Source organism: Thamnophis sirtalis, unplaced genomic scaffold (assembly GCF_051295495.1).
Source record: "Thamnophis sirtalis isolate CommonGarterSnake01/CBP01778 unplaced genomic scaffold, rThaSir2_p1.2 scaffold_3, whole genome shotgun sequence".
Lineage (NCBI taxonomy): Eukaryota > Metazoa > Chordata > Lepidosauria > Squamata > Natricidae > Thamnophis > Thamnophis sirtalis.
The window spans coordinates 58069803-58090087 of record NW_028261383.1 but is presented as its reverse complement, the minus strand read 5'-3'; the positions used below and the strand labels follow the sequence as shown (position 1 = coordinate 58090087).

The window sequence follows — 20285 nt, the reverse complement described above, 5'->3', positions numbered from 1 at the left end:
TGGGTCCTCATTTTACCCACCTCGGAAGGATGGAAGGCTGAGTCAACCCTGAGCCGGTGAGATTTGAACCGCTGACCTGCTGATCTAGCAGTAGCCTGCAGTGCTGCATTTAACCACTGCGCCACCTTGGCCTTGGTGAGCTCTGGTCCCACATTATACAGGCGCTTATCCAAGGTATTGGGGAGGGGACCTGTACCTGACAATGCTCACTGGTTCTGGACCATGTCTATGAATAGTCTGGGTGACAGAATCACCTCCTTTTCGACCTTAGGCTGGATGAAGAGGGGATCAGTAGTGTCCGTCTTGTCAGTCTCTGTCCTTTGAGGTGCTTTAGGAGAAGGGATGCCAGCGATTCTTCTGGCCTTACGAGAGACAGCAGGTTTGAACAAACTGACAAATGCAGGGAGGTCAGGCAGAAGTCCCTCGTCTTCCGAGAGATCTGAATCCCTTGCCGGGCGTTCTTCTTCACCAAAAACCGAAGGCTGGTTGGAAGTGCCAGGGAGCTCATGTGATGATGAAGCCAAAAGATCCCCATCCCTGCGCCTGGAACCATAGGAAGCAGCAGACCTGTGAGGGGTAGAGTGGTTAGAAGATCTGTGTTTAAGGGCCGCTGCCATGCCGCATTTAATGGCCTCAGAAATTATGTCTGCCATACCAGGAGAGTAAGAGCGGCGGCGGTGGGGGATTCTCCCCCGATAGAGGGGATCTTCATCCGGAGTGATGTTCCTGCCTCCCCCAGATTCATCCCCACTGCAGGCGAAGTCGCCTGGGTGTCTGGCCTCCTCCGGCTGAATGATGGAAGCTGCAGGAGAGAGATCATCCTCTGACTCGGAAGACAAGTCAGGTGGAGGACTGATCTGAGAAACCCACTGGGGCTGAAAAAGATGGGATTCAGTGTGATTAGTCTTGGCCCTAACCCTGCAGGGAGGAGCCTGGGTGGCACTATCCCTGGCCTGTGGCTTGGTATTACTCCTCTGTGACTCCCTGGGGGCCTTGGGGGAAGGTTCCGTGGGGGTTGCTTCTGGGGCTGGTTTGCGTTTGCGGGTCCCAGCAGAAGGGGTCTCGGGTAGAGGCAATTGTGACTCAGGGGCAGGAGAAGAGGCCATCGCCTATACTCACGACTTTGTTGAACTTCCAATTGGCCGCCGAAGATTTTTGCGCCAAAACAAAATGGCCACTGAAGCTAAAGAGGCTATGGGCCAGGTGCCACGAGGTAGCCGAGACCGCAAGGCAAGTGAAGGCGATGAAGGCCGGGGGGGGGGGGGGGGGGGCTGCAGAGCTTGAGAGGAGCAGCGGCAGCATTCCAATGGGGCAGGAGCGCTGAGGAATGTCAGCAGCGTTCAGCGGCGCTTTTGATGTCTGCTCCAGGCTGCTGGAGATCCTTGGCGGCTTTTGGAGGCGGCTGGAGCGGCTGCGGCATGAGGGGTCCGTAGCCAAAGGAGGTAGCAGCGCAGAGCAGGGCCTCCAATGGCTGTTGCCACGAGGTGCTGTTTGCTGGAGAGCTCTCTGCCGGCAATCTCCAGAGACAAAAGCCTCAAAAATCTCTTCCCATAGCCTCGGGCTAGTTGAGAGACTTAGCTTTAAAGAGCTATCCTGATTGCTTCCAATTTAGATGAAATTTAGAACAAACTCCAATTAGATATGATTTAAATAACTTTTAAAGTCGAGGAGAAAGCAGTTAGTACAGCCAGTTCGATCGAGCCGAGTCTAAAAAAGCGGGAGGACACTCCCCCGAGGCAATGACATCATTTTGGTAGACTCAGTTCTATTGGTTACTAACTGAGTTAACCCATGCGTGACCGCTGTTTCCACTAACGTTGGAGAAGGAATAATCACACAATATAATAACCCTATATTGTTGCAGGATGCAGGATACAATCCACCATTGAGCCTTCTATTCTGCTCACCAAATAAGTTTTGGATTTGACATATGCCTTTGCCTCTCCCTTTCAAAGGATACACTTTAGAAATTCCCAGAGGAGTTTCCTTGGTAAGGCTATGAAGTAAAAACCTAGACACATTGAAGAGTGTTTCGGGTAAGTAGTGATTGAAGGGTTCTTCCTGCAGTGAAAAAATAAAAATTTATTCCCAGATTTCTATCTGATACACTGAGGTGCCACAATATCAAGGCAAGAGTCTTAACAGACAGATAATAAATAAATAAAGTACATAGAAGAAATTAGCTGTATTGACAATCTCACAACAGTCTCCCCATGATAGCAGGCTTCTAAAAGCAAATATGACATCAGTTAATTAACTCATGGACCTTTGAGGGTCAAAGAGTGAATTGCAACTATGTAAATATCTTACAGTGCATTTGTGGATGAAGTGATAGGCATGATACAGTTCTGCCAAGTGCTGGAAGTGGTGAAACTTCTTTAACATTTCGGTCTTCTGCTCCTCGTTGTCTGAAGGAGGGAAAGGCAATATCAGCATAAAACCTCTGAACATTTGCCAACCCAATAATGAAAGACTTATGTTGAAAGAACCTTGCATTAACACTCCTAAATAAATGTGCCTCCAACCATAGCTTTTGTAGTTAACTTTGCATGAAATATTCTACTTTAAAAACAGGAAAATCAAGACGCAAATGGCACTGAAACATCATTTGAACATAGCTGGGTACTATGGCTAACAATGGAATACATTTGCCTTCCAGTTCTTGAAAAATCAAACCGCAGAAGTTACAAGCGAAGAGAACAGCATCTTCCAACTCAACATTTGGATTTAAAAAGCACTTTGGAATTATCTGCTATCCTCTAGCACACTGGCAGACATGTTTACTCAGAAGCTAATCCTGCTGAGTTCAGAGGGAGATATTTCTAGTTAAGTGAACAGAAGAACAGCTGTAATCTCAGCTCAGTGTACTAGAGACGACTGATCTGTATCTTATGTGTACTTGCAAAATAAAGAAATGTTGCATAGTGTCACATAATAAAAGACAATGCTTCAATCTACCGTATTATAAAAAAAACTTACTTGGACCTAATTCTATACTAAACTTCAGCCACAGGTTAGTTAAGAGATAAGGGACAAGTTATTTTCTTCTGGCTCAGGACCAGTTTTGCGATATAAAAACTATAGAAATGACTACTGTCTTTTTCAGAAAACTGTTAGACGAATAACAAAAAGCAATATCTCACACAAGCTTGTGTCCCCTATGGAACGACAGAAAATGTGGGAACATAGCAGAATACTGGGCCCTGATAAGAACCTCTCCAAACTTCCCCTCCCCCACCTCAGAGGTCCTACATAGTGTAATTCCCAAAGAACATTTATTGAAGACCTCAAGAGTATGTTAGATATTCTATTTTCATGTGTGAATAAAGTAAACTTGCTAGCATTTCCTTACCTTGAGCTATATCTAAACACTGCATGGATAACATCCAGTAATAATATCCTGCGTCATTGAATCGGCTTTCTACCACAGCATTGTGAGTTAATTGTTCCAATACTTTAACAGCTTCAGTCTGTCTGCCAGCTTTATGGAATGCTACAAAGGGGAGTCAAAATAAAGAAAACTGTGATTAAGCTAATGAGCTTGACTAAAATTAAGAAAAGGCACCAAATCTAAACATCAACAACAAAGCATCCAAAGGGATTATGTTCTTCTGTTTTTCTACACTATGCAGGGAAGTTTAATATAGTGCTAAATGTATTGAATAGAAGTCTTGTGGATTTTGTGGTACCCCCAAGCTTCCTAAATGCATAATCTATCAAGCAAAAAAGCTGCACAATTTCTAATCATTTGCAAGGTTCTCTTCCTGGCTCCCAATAAGTATCACTGAAAGAAATGACGGGCAAATATTAGTATGAATTGTACTTGCTATTACGGTAATAGTAAAAGCCAGGACAACAACGATTGGATATTTCAAGCTAAGTGGCTAATAAAATCAGTATTAATGTCTTCTCACAGAGCAATATTATAGGTAATCTGTGAAATCTAAAGTCACCTTGATGTGAAAAGGGGCACATACTTAAGCTTAGCCTGTACTGACTTCACAACTAAAAGCAAAATGACTAAATCTATTAGGCCTCCCTGGCAATTACAGAATGGCAGACTATGTTTCACAGGTCAGCTTTCCAGCAAAAAAGAATAAAAATTAGGTCTGATCCTTTCACCAATATAAACGCAGGAATTCAGGACACACACCATTCCATACCAGCGGTGACTCATTTTCCCTTAAACATTATGCCTTGTATTCACAGTCAAACTGCTACAAAAATAAGAGTCCCTTTGCAATTTAAACTCTGTCACAGTATCCCATACAAATGCAGATAGCTTTATGAGCTGTAGGATTGCTTTCATGCCCCTTAGGATGACAGTGCTATGAATTAGCAGTGAAGTGCTATATATCAGCAGCATTTCCACACAAAATTATCTGAAAACTGAAGGAATACAAAGGCACTAGCCCTTTGATGTAAACTTGGAGAACCTTAAACTGAAAAGGAAAACAAAAATCTCTTTTAAAAAAGAGGAAAACCATGCAATTTTCAAATCCTAACTTATATTTCTCCAGAAACATATGGCATGTTTATAATGAATACATCCAATGTATATCATAGAAATTTCTGCTCTATATAAAGTACATAAAATAGGATTCTGAAATATACCTCAGAAAACATGGAAGCTATTCCCAAGTACACTAGTCTCTTGATAAGATAGAATATGAATATTCATATTTATGATACCCTTTAATCACAAAAAGTATGAGCAAACACTGACTTTAGTTCATTTAATAAGAGGTACCATGCTATGTGAATGCATAGAAACACTTTGCTAGATATAAATGTAGTACTGTAATAAATTATTTTAAACAAATTGTTCTTAACTGATTTATTGAAATAAATTAAAATAAAAACTTCTACATGAATATTAATATATCAATTAGATCATTTAGATGATTTCTGTCTTTTAATTAAAATGTTAAATCAGTCATCAACAGACACATAGAGATAAACCACAATTATATACTATTCAAAAAGACAATAAAAAATCTAGGAAAGAAACAAAACAACTGCCAGGCCTATGGCCATTTTTTCTTCTGGATTTTAGGCCTGTCACACTTTCTATTATTCTACTATACAATTTATATTGTGGGAAAATGGGGGGGAGGATTGTACTGAGTTAGATGATAGGTAGCCATAACAAAATTCTTTCTAGAAAGCCAAGGTCATCCTTTGTCTTTGCACCTGCACCTGGCCGGAACTGGTTGGGTGGAAGCTGCCAGCATGGCAGTGGAAGATTGGACCATATGGACTTGAGGGTGTGGGGGAAAGATCTTGAACTTTCAACTGGGTGGGAAAACCGCGAAGCCTTCAGATTCAGGTTTTCTCAGATGTGCCAGCATAAATTGGAACTTTGAGCAATACTTTGCCTTGGACTCTGATTTACTTTTGGATGCTATTTGGAACCCTGACAACAACAAGGATGCATTCCCATCAGCATCCAACACTCAGATAAGTAGGGATTAGACAGAAAACAATATCCTAAGCAAAGTACCTCCACAGATAAAACCACAAACCGACCAAAACTAGCAGGAAAACTACTTTTATGTAAATTGGTAGCAAACTCCACACTCACTCACACTGATTATATTACCCAGGTGGGCAATGCAACTTCTGCAGTCATGCTCAGAGAGTACCAAGAACTAAACATTTTATTTGTTTATCAAATTACTATATCACTCTCTCTCCTAAATGATTGTCACTTCAACTCTGAGCTACAGATATTCTCTCTTCTACAGAAATTAAATATTAGCATGTTTCCCAAATGAACATTGTGCTTGTTTTTAATTTCAGGGAACTACCTAGTAAAGTTTGATTAAATCAACTTAATAATAGCAGTATTGACAGTAGCAGTAGCAATATAGTCTTACCTTTTTGAGCTTCTTCAAATCTATCGTTTTCTGCCAGCCACTGAGCATATGGAACATAGACATCATCTTTAAATTCAATGTGTTTTTCACACAAAGCAAAAGCCTGAAGTACAGAATAAGTTCATACTTAGAAAACAATTACAGTCTAAAAATGCAACTGAATATTATTGTTTTCAAATTCACAGATTTCAGGATTTATTTGTAGTAGACACGAAGATATTTAAATAAGTATGCAGTGCTGCTTAGTGACAGCCAGTATTAATGCCTTATTAATCAATCCCTGAACAGCCATCCTTGGCATCTAACATGCTGATGTCACAGCTCGGTAGGTTACCTATATCCTTCACAATTAAAGAAATTTTCAAATGACAAATTTTCTATGCAACTGGTTGATTTATTCTTAAAACATTATTATAGCAAAATGGATCTTAATTGCGCTACTAAATATGCGGATAGTGAATTGATTCTTTGATTGCTGATTCTTATCTAATCCAATGGCTTTCCTCTCCATGTAAAGAGGAGGACTTATCAACAGACTAACAACACAACACAACACAACACAACACAAAATCTCCCTAAAACACTCCCTAAGGAAGGGAGTCCAAACAAAACATGAGGACCAGTTTGCTCGGCTTAGCATTTTTGTACTGCCTGTGATAAGTAGACTATTTCCCATCTCCTTCAGGCACTCCTGCCAGCTTCTTTTTGCAAATACAGGTACCAGTAGTCCTTGAGTTACAACCATTTGTGCAGTGACTGTTCAAATTTATGGTGGCACGACATGTAGGGACTTACAACTGGTCCTGAAGTTATGACCATGACAGCACTGTCATAGTCACTTGATCAAAATTGGAACGTTTGGCAGCCTTCCCAGACTTATGATTGCAGGGGCAACTCAACTCCCTCCATCTGCCTATCTCCCACCATCTCTGTATTTTTGGCCCACTGCACTCCATGGCCACTGCTGCCTAGCTGATCTTGCCTGTCTTTTTGCTCCCACTGCTGAGACTTGCCTGCTCTGGTCCTTTTCAAGGAAACTGCTGGCCCCAGGAAGCTTTCTTCTCAAGATCAGGCATAGGTATTTCCTGGCAAAACCTGCGGAAGATGGCCTCATGTGACCAGGAACGCCTTGCAAGGGGCCAAGGCAGGTACACTTCATCAGGACCAGGAGCAAGAAGATAGCAAAGGGCAGCTAGGGCAGGCGCAGGGCAGTAGGGATGTTGCAGGGTGAAGAGGGCAAGTGTGGTTGGAGCTGAACTGGGGCAGCTAAGGGCTCCACACTTGGTTGTAGTTGTGGCCTTGCTGCTGAGGCAGCTAGGGTTTCTCAGGGCAATATGGCTTTGGGCTGCATGCTGGGGCAACTGGAACTTCCTGGGACACTGCAACTTTGTACTGCAAAGGCTTCTTGCAGCTCCATACTACTATGCTAATATGATTTTTCACACCTCTAAAAGATTACCTATCCTGATGCTTACAAATTGCTTGGAGTTTACTACATTTAATTCTAGCTAAAGGAAGATGCATGGAATGAGTATTGAAACATCTTCATTTCATCTTTAAAGGGTTGTCGGCTATTCTATTTCAATATTTAAATGTTGTCTTCTTGGCTTAATTTACATAAAAGTCTAATATTGCATGATCCCCAACACAATATTTATGTTAAAAACTCCAATAAATATTGTGTACCTCTTGAGGAAATAGAATAGAAAATCTATGAGATGAGAACATAATGGAGCATTTTGTATGAGAGCATGTAGATTGGCCAGAATCCTGAAAAAGGATTCTGCAGTGAAGTATCTGTCTGCAAACTGAAACAAATTAAAATGCATGTGCAATTTAAATAGAAAGGGGAATTTTGTTTATACAATGTAAAGATTTAAGACTACATAGGCATCAATACGCAGACATGATAAATGATTCTCTTGGCGAGCTGCATTTACCTCATCCCACTGCTGAGTTTCAACATAGAGCTGTGTCAAGGCCTTCAGATCACCAATCTTGATATAGGTTTCTGCAGCATATCCATGGTTCAATAACTTTTTAAAATAATAGGCACACTTCGTCAAAGGTTCTCGTTCTGCTTTATCCAGCTTTCGAGCAATATCAATCAATCTTAATTTTTAAAAAAGAAGAAGAAATCTAGCCTCGTTATTTTCTATAAGTCTTCCTAATTCTTACTATACAGATGCACGCATACACAAACACACATGCACATACACAAAACACGCAGGATGCTGCCAGAGATGCAAGCAAACAGCTGAATGGTTGTTTACATTTATAGTCCAGCAGTTCTTTGCCAAGCCACAAACCTGGAACTGCTGGAAGACAAAAGCTCTTAACTAAATAAATTCACATTCTAATGTCTGTAGCAGAGACCCTTTATTTAGATTCTACAATTTGCAGGCTCAATGAAGCCTCCGAGTCTTTTTAAAGGACTAAATGGAATCTTATTAAAATCTTAAGGACTACATCTTACAGTCAAAATGTGCCACATTTTCAAAAATGTGTTCTGAAGCCTCTGAAATCAACATTAAGCAAATCGGCATTTTTATCTGTTGTATAACTGATACTCTACAACTATGCCTGACCTTGAATAGTACAATTTGTTTCTAAGATTGCAACTGTTGTATGATGTTTCTGAAAAGTTCTACTTGCTTGTCCTAGGCACCAGCTGTGTAAATGCGGAGAGCATCTCTGAACTTACGCTTTTAGAAAAGAAGCATGCAACTAAACAAACAAAAGAATGTTCTGAAAGAGACATCATGAGCATTTCAATCACATCAAGATACAGGCCTTGCAGGAGACCTGTGATCGTCTGTGGTAGCCCAAAATCAGGATTTTAGTCTTTATTTTTAGTACTTTATTTTAAAATAATCAAAAAATCAGGATAAGTCTAGTAGCAGTTTTTCCAGACTACAGTACACTTTATTGAAAAGGCATAGGTTTTTCTGAGCTATAACATTTCATCAGATACAAGGGAGGGACTATAGACTGAGTGGGCAGAAGAGAAGGGAAACAAGGTGGTTATGCAGATGTAGGTTATATAAGAAACAGATTCCAAATATCTGATCAATTAACAATCAATACCTTTTTAAAAACTATTCCTGAGATAACCTGCAATGGTAATTTATACATGAAAGCAGGGGTGAAATCCACTTATCTTTGCTACAGATGCGGTAGCAATGTGAGCGCACGCTCTCACACGTGCCATCACTGCGCATGCGCAGGACCTCCTGCGCATGTGCAGAGCATCAAAAAGGTAAGTGAACAGCAAGAGGGGAAATCCGCTGTGCAACGTGATTTAGGCTAGAAAGCAGGAAATCCTGCTTTCTAGCTAATATAAACCATGCGTCACAGCTGATCAACGGAAAAACAGGTTTGCATTTTTACTACTGGTTCAGGCGAACCCGTCCGAACCGGTAGCATTTCATCACTGCATGAAAGCAAAGCGGACATCTGGCTTTGTTGCAGGGTCTCATTCCCATGTGAGCATCATTGTCCTGTTGTTTCTCGTTGCTTGTGAGAATGTATTTCAGGTTGGGTGGTTGTCTGTTTGAAAGCATAGACCTCTTGCCACCTCACGTATGAGAAAATATAAATATTATCCAGTATGGGCTATAGCATATTAATAATGTGTTTTGAGTGGTTTGAGTCATGAGCTGTAGGTGAAAACTAGTGGTGACATGTGGTATTCTGTTACTATTGTGTCTTTTAATAGACTTTCCTCCCTGGGAATCCAGTTCCTCTTCTGATCTGTCTACTGATCTAGTTGAGTGGGTAGTTCAATTTCCTGAGTTCCTGGTTTAATTCCCTCAGTTGACTGTCTTTGTCAAGTACATCAGAACAAAGCAACTGAAGCATACAGGAAGCTTGATTATGTGGCTGACAGGCTTGATTACGTATTCAGGATGGAAACGGAAAGCAGTGAGATGTGCCTTGTGATATGCGGTTTCCTTTATAACATTGTGTTGTAACATTTGTATTCTATTATGTGGCTTTACAGTGTATCAAGGAGGTGAACCTATTCTGTAGATCACGGGTGTCAAACTCGTGGCGTCACGTTGCCGTCATGTGATGTATCATGATTTTTTTCCCCTTCATGGAGCTGGGATGGGCGTAGCCTGCACGTGACGTATTCGGCCCATGGGCTGCCAGTTTGACACTGCTGCTGTAATCTCAAGGCTAAGGTTAATGATGAGGTAAAAGTTGTTGAATTTGATAGAATTTGATAAATAATTGATGAAAATATCATCAATGAATCTCAAGTAAAGAAAAGGTTGGTGGAGGGAGGGGTAAATGTTGAGAAAGCATTGTCCCAGGTCAGCTATCCCAGCTTCCATAGAGCCCCACAAGATCTACATACAGAAAATGTGAGGTGCCTTCATCTGACAGCAGCACCCCCCTCTGGTCTCTACATAGGACAAACAAAACAATCTTTGCACAAAATAATTAATGCCAGGAGTCAAAACAAGAACAAAGTAATATTGAAGCATTTCAACCTCCCAGGACACTTCATTATAGATCTCAAGGCAGCTATTTTAGAAAAAAGAAAGCTTTAACAGCACAATTAAGAAGAGATTGCTAAACTCATATACATCAAAAGGTTTCAGCTGTTTCAGAAGATCTCAACCAGCATAATGGCTTTACGATTGCTAATTGGTATTTATAATCTGTTTCACATGTAGCTTGCAATTGCATAACCATCTTGTCTTTCTTCCCCTCCTCTTGCCATTGAAATGTAATTCCTGTATCAATCTGTAGCCATGCCATCTGATGAAGTATGTTGTAGCTCACAAAATTTCATGCCTTTTCATAATTTATTTTTTGGCTGAAAAGTCTCTTCCTGAAATCAGGATATGGGGCAGTTATTTCAATAGTTTTATATTGTTAATTTGTATAGCATGTAACACATTTGGCTGAGTTCTAATTCAAAGACTACTGAACTTTTTCACAAAGGCTAAAATACGAGTCTCTACCACATACCATATTTTTCAGAGTATAAGACGCTCCAAAGTATAAGACGCACCTAGCTTTTGGGGAGGAAAACAAGGGAGAAAAATCTGCTTCTGCCTCCCTGCAAATAGCACAGACAATATACACTGTTTGTAGTGTTACATTTCAGACTATATTTGTACAGATGCTGTTAAAATTGATGTGCTTTCCGAAAGTATAATTATTCTCTACTATTTAAAAGAAGATACAATAGTACTGGGGCTTCTTCAGATCAAGCATTTATTTTAAAAAGCTTCATTTTGTCAAGCTGTCTAGAACAATAATAAAGCAGTCTTTAAAAAATGTCTAATAATTTGAACATTCTATAGGCATTTATAGTTATTGACTTACCTTCTTGCAGCAAACAGCCTGATTAGCACAAGAAAAAAAAAATCTGCTTCTGCCTCCTAGCAAATTGCCTCGTGGAGCAAACAGCAAATTTCACTTTCAGTTTAAGTGCACCTTCCGATCATTAGCTGTTTCAGGCCACAGGGATTGCTATAGTCTATTGCAGCTTCCACATGCCCCATTTTCCCCTTGCTGCAAGGAGGTAAATTGCTGGGAGGCAGAGGCCAAAGGGTAGGGGTCGGTGGGTGGGTGGATGGGGCTACATTCAGTGTATAAGACGCACCAAATTTTCACCCTTTTGGGGGGGGGGAAGATGCGCCTTTTACTCTGAAAAATATGGTAGTTCTCCACTGTCTTTCAATATAAGGTACAGGTAGCCCTCAACTTACAACAATTCATTTGGTGACTGTTCAAAGTTATAATGTCACTGAAAAATAGTCATCATTATGACCATTTCTCACACTTATGACCGCTGCTGCATTTCCATGATCACGTGATTAAAAGTCAGATGCCTGGCAACTGACTCATATGTCTGATGGTTGCAGTGCCCTTCAGTCATGTGATCGCCTTTTGCCACATCCCGACAAGCAAAGTCAACTGGGAAGCCAGATTCACTTATGTTACTAACTTAACAACTGCAGTGATTCACTTACCAACTGTGACAAGAAAGGTCATAAAATGGGGCAGAACTGTTTAAAAAAGTCTCACTTAGCAACAAAAATGTTAGGCTCAACAGTGGTCATAAGTCAAGGACTACCTGTAGTAAACAGTGGAAACAAATATCAATATTTCTCTTGAAAACATAATAGCATATTTCTCTAAAAGGCAGCAAAACATACACATCAACCCAGCCTTGATCTCCGCTGATTTCTATGGCCTTCAAATGCTCCCCTGCAGTCATGTACATCTCTACTGCTGCTTTTGGTTCATTGATGTTCTTGGCCCAGTCTGCTTGCTTTGTGATTAGCATCTTTGTATCTTTGGGGTCCCCAGACCCAAGGAATTCCTGAGGAAGTAAATGAAATATTCTTAATTAAGCATTTGCCTCAATTAGCAGTTGCAATTCAGTTTCAACTGGGGTGGGGTGGATTAACTCAACTGGAATTTACAATGTACTATACTAATAAGGGCAAACAGGACAAGCCAAAATGTCTAAATAACTTGATTACTGTTGATTTAATCACGACTTTTATCACAAAGAAAGGGGATGGAAGGGGGAAACCTTTCAAAGTTGAGACAGGAAAAAAAAATCATCTGTAGAAAAGCAGAATTTCATTTTGATGCTAGAGGCGAAAATGCAAATGAAACATCAGTTTTTGATTGCTTTCGGTAATTTGCCAAAGATGACTTTTCTGAGTAAAGTTAAGACTTAGTGTTATTATTCTTTAAAATGCTCTCTCTCACAATATGCCCATGGATTTATCATGAGTCTGAATAAAAACAGGTTGCGTATTTAACAGCATATTCAACACAACTTATGGAAAGAATTAGCAAACTAGGAAGGCTGGAACGTTGTATCTGACCCATGAATTTCAGGGTAACGTAATGTTTTACTCAAGCTCCTTTGACAGTGGTTCTGAAGAGTCCTGGACGGTGGGGAGAAATATTTTTTCCTCAAAAGGTAGTAGCTCAAAAACAAGAGCATGCTAAAGACTCAAATGCTGTCTCTACCATAACCAGGCATGAGATGGGAAGCACTGCTTGCTAAAACATTGGAGCGAACCCTGTGACTTAACCATGTATGACCTTATGGAGTACCTCTAATCCAAGTATTTCTAGAAACTTTTTTGGGGGGAAAATATTTTTGCTTAGAACAGGGCTGTCAAACTCGTGCCTCGTGGATTGGATGCGTCATGTGCCGGATGTGTCACATGCTGACCACGCCCATACCCGGTTTAGTGAAAGGGGAAAAATTACGATACGTCATGTGACGATGCCATGACAATGCGATTTTGACACCGCTGGCTTAGAAGAATCTGATATTCTAAGTGGTTCACTTAAAAAGGGCATTCGCCTTTCTTTGGCTGTCAGGAAGCTAAATAAAGAAATGAGACACAATATTTACTTGTATAATTGGATTTGGTAACTGAATTATAAGGAGAAATGTCTCTTTCATGGATTGCAATTATTTGTGAGTTGAAAATAATATGTGATTAATATTGCTAAATAAATAACGTCACATGCATATGTAGTTTCTCGAACTGTATCTAGATTAAAGAATATCCCACTGATCAGAGATATTTATAATTACTACATCTCAAGAGATAGATTTTAGAACTCCAGCAGTCTAAGACTAGCTGGTGTAATAATAAATAAAGATACAAAATTTGAAAGAACAGGTAAATTTTGATATAATTATCCAGCAGTAATTGCAGCTCTGATTAAAGCTGCAGAATGAAAAATACTAAGAATGGTCAAACTGTCTTTTTCCTTAATACGTAATAAATAATATCCCCAATTCACTACTCAGTTTTGCATACATAAAGTGCATCAATAGTGGAATAGGAATATCAATCATTCCTATATGGAAACTTTATTTGCATCCAAAAATATTTCATTTTACATGCTAAACATATCTGCCACAAGTTTTCTGAGCTGAAGGAAGCTTACCCATGTGTGGAAAATTTCAGTGGACATTAGAAATGCTAACATTCAAATATTAGCATAATGGCAGATTTCTAGTTCATGAGTTAAATTTATGTATCACCATACATAGTCCTGCCAATTTTAAGCCAAATATTTAATTTAAGAGGAATTTGTAAGAAGTAAATGTTATTCCAATATATAAATGCAATTTGCATTTCAAATGAGAGTTTTCTTTTCCCCTAAGAACAAAATTCAGTAATCTATGTGTGTACATGGAAATGCTTTTGTTCAGTAATGGATAAGTTTAATCTTTAATGAGTGATACTATCCAGTAGACAGCTTTTTTACTTATTCTGATAAGAAAAATATCATGGAAAACTTCCCAAGTCCCCTCAACCGCACATAAAACTGTCACATTTTTCAAATACCATCCAATTTTATTTGTCCCTGGGAATTCAGTTTTCAGACATACATAAAAACAACTTCAGATCTTATTTACAGGAAATAAATATCATTGCAGAGACTGTTTATTCAAAATTGTTATTGCAATACTATATGAGATATATTAGGATTTTAAGTACTCTTGTATGTTTAGCTATACTTTTGTGTAATTATGCATTTTCATCAATACTTTCCTCACATTTTTTTTGACCAAAAGTTTTCTTTTATCTATGTATCAATCTTATCTATCTATCATCTATCTATCTATCTATCTATCTATCTATCTATCTATCTATCTATCTATCATCTATCTATCTATCTATCTATCATCTATCTATCTATCTATCTATCTATCTATCTATCTATCTATCTATCTATCTATCTTATATATTTTATATACTTTTTGAAAAAGGATACATGTTTGATCCATTCTTTTCTTAAAATACAATACTTTTCATTGCCCCAAAGAGTTTACTGAAATGGGGCATAATTCCATCTTGGTTTATGCATACTTCAGGAAAAACAAAGTCAGTTTATCTAAGTCTGTTACATACATACAGTTGTATGCAGATCTAGGACTTTATTCACTTAACTATAGAGAATATGCTTCAAATGAAATAAAAATGCCTGTTTATCACAAACTTCAATGCAGAGGACCACAGAGTAATTCCTGTTTGTACAGTATTTTTAGTTAGGCTTACAGTGGTATAGATTGTTGTACTTTCAAGTAGTTTACAAAGTCCAGCAGATTTAAGAATTATGATTGGTGACGAATCTTGTTTATACATACCAAGATAAGATGAAAGTGAACAAAAATTAAGCAATGCAAAGATGCAGAGATTTATTTTTCTTATCTGCTTTATGAGAATTTTGAGAGCTGTGATTATGCTGACATATATGGAAGGCTTCAAGATGGATGGGCTTGGATTATAGTATCCTAAATGGACAAAATGTACCTATTGTCTTGAAAAAAACAATTGTGTGGCGTACAAAGTATATGTTTGGTGTAGTGATTAAGGCATCAAACTCGAAACGAGGAGACTATGAGTTCTAGTTCTGCTTTAGGTCCAAAGCCAGTTAGGTGACCTTGGACTGGTCACTTTCTCTCAGCCCCAGGAAGGAGGCAACGATAAACTACTTCTGAAAAACCTTGCCAAGAAAACTGCAGCAACTTGTTTGGCAGCCTCTGAGAATTGGACACGATTGAATGGAAGAAGAAAAAAGTGTGAGCATAATAATATTTCAGGTCTTATTTTTTTTCTTAAGTTCCTGGTTGTAAAATAAATGCTCCCTTAAAATAATAAAATTTATCCTTCATATATAATAATTAAAAGACATATATACCACTGAATTCTTTAGGAGGAAAAGGCCGCATGCTTTTGGTGGAAATGTGTGCTACATAATTCTTGATAATTCTCTTTCAAATACACCCAAAATCCTGGTCTGACCACAATAATTAAAGTCTTTGGCAGCAAAAATAAAAGAGTGTGGCTTCTAGCCTTCCTAAGGAAAAACCTTATTAAACTGAAGTTTAAAATGACAATGCTGCTCTGATATGTGTGGTCCTCGGCAATAGACTGCAACATAGACATGCTATAACATGAGGCAAATATTACATGATGCGTAAGAAACAATAACACCATCAAATTGATCCTTGGGGGTTGATGTTATTCCTTGAGATTTCTGAAAAAGAGGATGTGTGTAACAGAACCGAACAGCTTGATTCAGGGACACCAAGTCCAAGGAAGTATAAACACCCAGGGAAAAACGCACACATACCTTTGCATAGTCAAACATGCGCAAGTCTGTGTACATATCAAGGGCTAGGTTTTCATGGCTACTTCTTTTGTACAACTTGGCTGCCTCATGGAACTTTCCTTGGTAGGCATAAATCTCTGCTAGAAACAGTTCATTGTTGTTCTCACCACGCTTCTTCCTTTCCTTAAAAAATAAAACAATAAAGGACAGAAATAGTTTAGTGAACATAATCAGGCAGGAAACATGACAGGCTAGAGCATCTGAAAATATTAAGCTATGTTTCACAGAGCTTTTAAACTGATTACTTGCATATAAACCAACTTAGACCTTTTGACATGAACAGCACTGCTTGAAAGCTTTTCATACTAAGTCTTCCAGCTCTTTTCACCTACCCGTAACATTCCAGAAAAACCCGTAAAACACCCCACTATAAAAATAAGGAAAATGCAAAAAAAAATCTTATTTAAAACATCTGTCTGTTTTATAAGAAAATTCAAATCACCTTTAATTAACATATTATTAATAAGGTAACAATACTTTCAACACACATGTCACAGTGTATATTTATGTATGTATATTTACACACACACACAAATATACGTATGTATATTTATGTTTGTGTATGTGTGTGTGTTTGTGTATTTCAAAGGATTTCATCCATAACATTATTTCTTTAACAAAATGAATAAATATTATGCATTTAGTGATTCCCTTCTCCCAGAAGTCTTCTATAACCTACTAGACCTAATAATTTTAGGAAGCTGTTGGAAGACTGCAGTGGAGAGAGTGAATGGAAAATGTCCTTTTGTGAACTTCTTTAAGTCAGGGCTGCTGAAAATCTGTTGCCATCCAGAAATTGCTCACATAACTTCCAGCTTTTCTCTCTGCTAGCCATGCTACTAAGGCTGATTGATGGGAGTTGACATTTAGTATTATTAGAACCCTATATATCTCCTTAAAATCCACTCATTTGAAGTCACAATCCTATTAAATATTAACTTGCATCACATCTGAATACTATGGATAAAAAAAATCTTCCATTAATAAAGCCACAGGTTCACCTGAACTAAGAGTAGAAATTAAACATGAATGAAGGCAAAAAGAGAGCAGAAATCAAACATTTCACGGACTAGAGGAATATTTGATATCCTATTATAACATCTTAATTTCATTTTGAAAACATTTTTCATTTCTTTATAGATAAAATTTAAAGGGCAAAAAATAATGGAGCACAAATATATTGCCTTTTTAAAAAGGGGTATGCAATATATAAATAGAATTGTTACCCAAAACATGCATTTTCAGGTATTAAATTGCAATAAATATACTGATTCAAGAAAAGAATTCAGAGATTGTCTAAATCTCTGTTCCTTTGAGATTAACAGTTTCATTACAGTTTCATTCTTAGGGTATAAGGGCCTGATCACCAATAGCTTTGCACATCATTTATATTAATACATTGTGCATGTGTGTGTGCATGCACAAACACATGCACAAGTGCTGGTCTATAGTCCATTCCATATGATTAATGGACTGTAGCCCAGCACATGTATGTGTATCCGTGCGCACACACACACACAAAGTATTCATATAAATGATATGCAGAACAATAGGTGATCAGGCCCTTAAACCTAAACTCTTAAGAAATAACATCAATGCAATATTCGCAGTAATGACAAATATAACTCTTCCAGCCAATTTGCCCTTGTGAAATGCTGATTCTATCTACAACAAAGTCCAAGGGGAAATCTGAAAAGAAATACAATCCACACGGATATGTGATGCCATGTATTAATCGACTGAGCATGAAGGACTGAAAAATATTCAAAATTATTGACTAACTAAGAAAGCCTTTTTCACAAACTAGGATTTAAAGAGTTTAAGCCATCCAATTTTTTTTAAAGACACAAAAACTAGTTTGACATTCCATTTAATACACTTGATGTTTTTATTTATTTACCATCATGTTCCTGACTATGATCTTTCCCTGGTGAGTTATAATACAAACGTGTTAAAATGAATGCCAAATCACAAAATCATGTTTAGACCATTTTAAAATAAGTCCATTAAAATGGAAATATCTAAGAGAACAAAAACAATTAAAAACTTTTTTTTAAAAGAACCAGAGCACACATATTTTAAAGTTTTTTTTTTTAAAAAAAAAAAACAGCCATGGGAGGGAGCAGCTATATATCAGAAACACTTGACACATTCATCAGTGGAGAGTATAATACAAAAGAAGATTTGATGCTTTGCAGATCAACACCATGTACTATGAAACATAAATGGTCTGCATGATTTAAATGATAGATATAAAACAACGTTCAGTTTCAATCCCTTGAAAGCGCTTCATGGGGACTGGAACAGCAATAAACAGAAGTTTATGGAGTATTTGGTGGAACAACATCCCTGATCCCAATCCTTCTCATTTAATCTCACATGCCACCCAATAGCCAAGTGGAAAACTGGACTGCAAGACTCCAGGAGTTTAACAACTATTTCCTAAGATCAACTGTGGCTGATAACTTGAACTCTGAACAGAAAATAAATACTCATGCTTGAAAGTGACCATGGCTTAGTTTGACACAGTCAAACAGTGTTCCTGGACGAATGCCAAAATAACCATTAAGATAAAAATGATGATCCACCAGGCTTGTATCCTCATTGCCCTCTTATGTCAACCAATTTTAGTTGTCCAAAAAAAGAAAAGAAAACCCAATCCTAAAAACAACTTCTACTTTCACCGTGCACATTCAGAGTCCACTAGAGTTGGGTAACCACTAAAGTAAAATTAGCAATAATTTCCATTTTCCTCTAGGATCTAAGACATTCAGAACTTTTTTGGGGGGGGGCTGATTTATGTATTTGATTTGTCAGATATCAATAAGAATTCTTTTTAAAATATCCTTCAACCATGTAAAGTATAATGGGTTTTCTGGCAGGACATGGAAAAACAACAGAACTGTTGAGAAACAAATGACCGAGAAACAACCATGACAGACAAACCACTTCTATGCTGTTTCAAAGAAAACTTCATTGACGTGTCCATAAAGGCATCAGGAGTCAAGATCAAAATCAAAAGAGGCTTTGCTTTCTCCATATCAAAATTAGAAACACTATAGGCAAAGGTTCCCCTCGCATATATGTGCTAGTTGTTCCCGACTCTAAGGGGCGATGCTGATCTCCATTTCAAAGAGATGAAAAGAGATTTTGAAGAGTCAGCACTGTCTGAAGATGCCTCTGTGGTCATGTGGCCAGCATGACTAAACTCTGAAGGTGCACGGAATGCTGTTACCTTCCCACCAAGGTGGTTCCTATTTTTCTACTTGCATTTTTACATGCTTTCAGACTGCTAGGTTGGCAGAAGCTGGGACAAGTAACGGGATCTCACTCTATTATGTGGCCCTAGGGATTCGAACCGCCAAACTGCTGACCTTTCTTATCAAAAAGCTCAGTGTCTTAGCCACTGAACCACCGCATCCCTAGAAACACTATAGTGTATGTTAAATTTGACAGTTACTGTCTGATACTGTATTGTTTGTTTGTGATTATGGCAATCAACCCCATAGAAATTTTCATCATTTTTAATTGAGAACATTATAAATTAGTTTATTGTTCAAACGCACGGCAAAACAAGAAAAATGCAACATTGGATGGGCTATTATAACTATTTGGGTTTTTTTTTTTCTTCACCCTAGAATTTCCCCATCCACACTGAAAATTTGAATTAGAAATTAGGAGGGGCTTGAGTCCAGAGACTGGAGGCAACTGGGAATATAAAACAGTCATGATGGCGTGGTAGTTAGAATGCAGTACTGCAGGGTATTTCTACTAACTGCCAGCAGTTCAAATCTCACCAGGCTGACTCAACCTTCTATCCTTCCGAGGTCGGTAAAATGACCCAGATTGTTGGAGGCAACGTGCTGATGCTGTAAACCACTTAGAGAGGGCTGTAAAGCACTGCAAAGCAGTATATAAGTCTAAGTGTTATTGCTAAAAGAATTAAGAATCATACTGTTGGATTATACGCTCCTCTAAACTGAAGGAACTTTACAAAATCCCTCAAACACCAGCATTCTCCCCAGTGAAAGAAATGGAAATCTTGATCTGTTGTGACCTGCTGTGAAATGAATGATCCACAGGTAGGTTTTTATCATAACATAAAATCATCTGCAATTTTTATGCATATATACCATGTTAGTATGCATAAGCATTATCATTACCAAGTGATGTGGACTGCTACTTTAAGGACAATCACAGTCTTCTAAAAGCAATGGCCTC

The 20285-nt window shown here is 38.3% G+C and overlaps 1 protein-coding gene across 3 annotated transcripts in view; it reads right to left on the bottom strand.

Annotated features, from left to right (window-relative positions):
- IFT122 (intraflagellar transport 122) overlaps positions 1-20285 on the bottom strand; it is a 77833-nt gene that overhangs the window by 25635 nt on the left and 31913 nt on the right. For 2 of the 3 annotated variants that reach the window (XM_014059145.2, XM_014059143.2), the window contains 7 exons: positions 16026-16187; positions 12059-12225; positions 7820-7991; positions 5880-5982; positions 3353-3493; positions 2311-2408; positions 1961-2061 (listed from right to left, as the gene is read on the bottom strand). In XM_014059145.2, the coding sequence (XP_013914620.2) occupies positions 1961-2061; positions 2311-2408; positions 3353-3493; positions 5880-5982; positions 7820-7991; positions 12059-12225; positions 16026-16187 (944 nt within the window). The remainder of the gene's footprint in view (positions 1-1960; positions 2062-2310; positions 2409-3352; positions 3494-5879; positions 5983-7819; positions 7992-12058; positions 12226-16025; positions 16188-20285) is intronic. The other variant, XM_087708934.1, reaches the window with a different exon arrangement.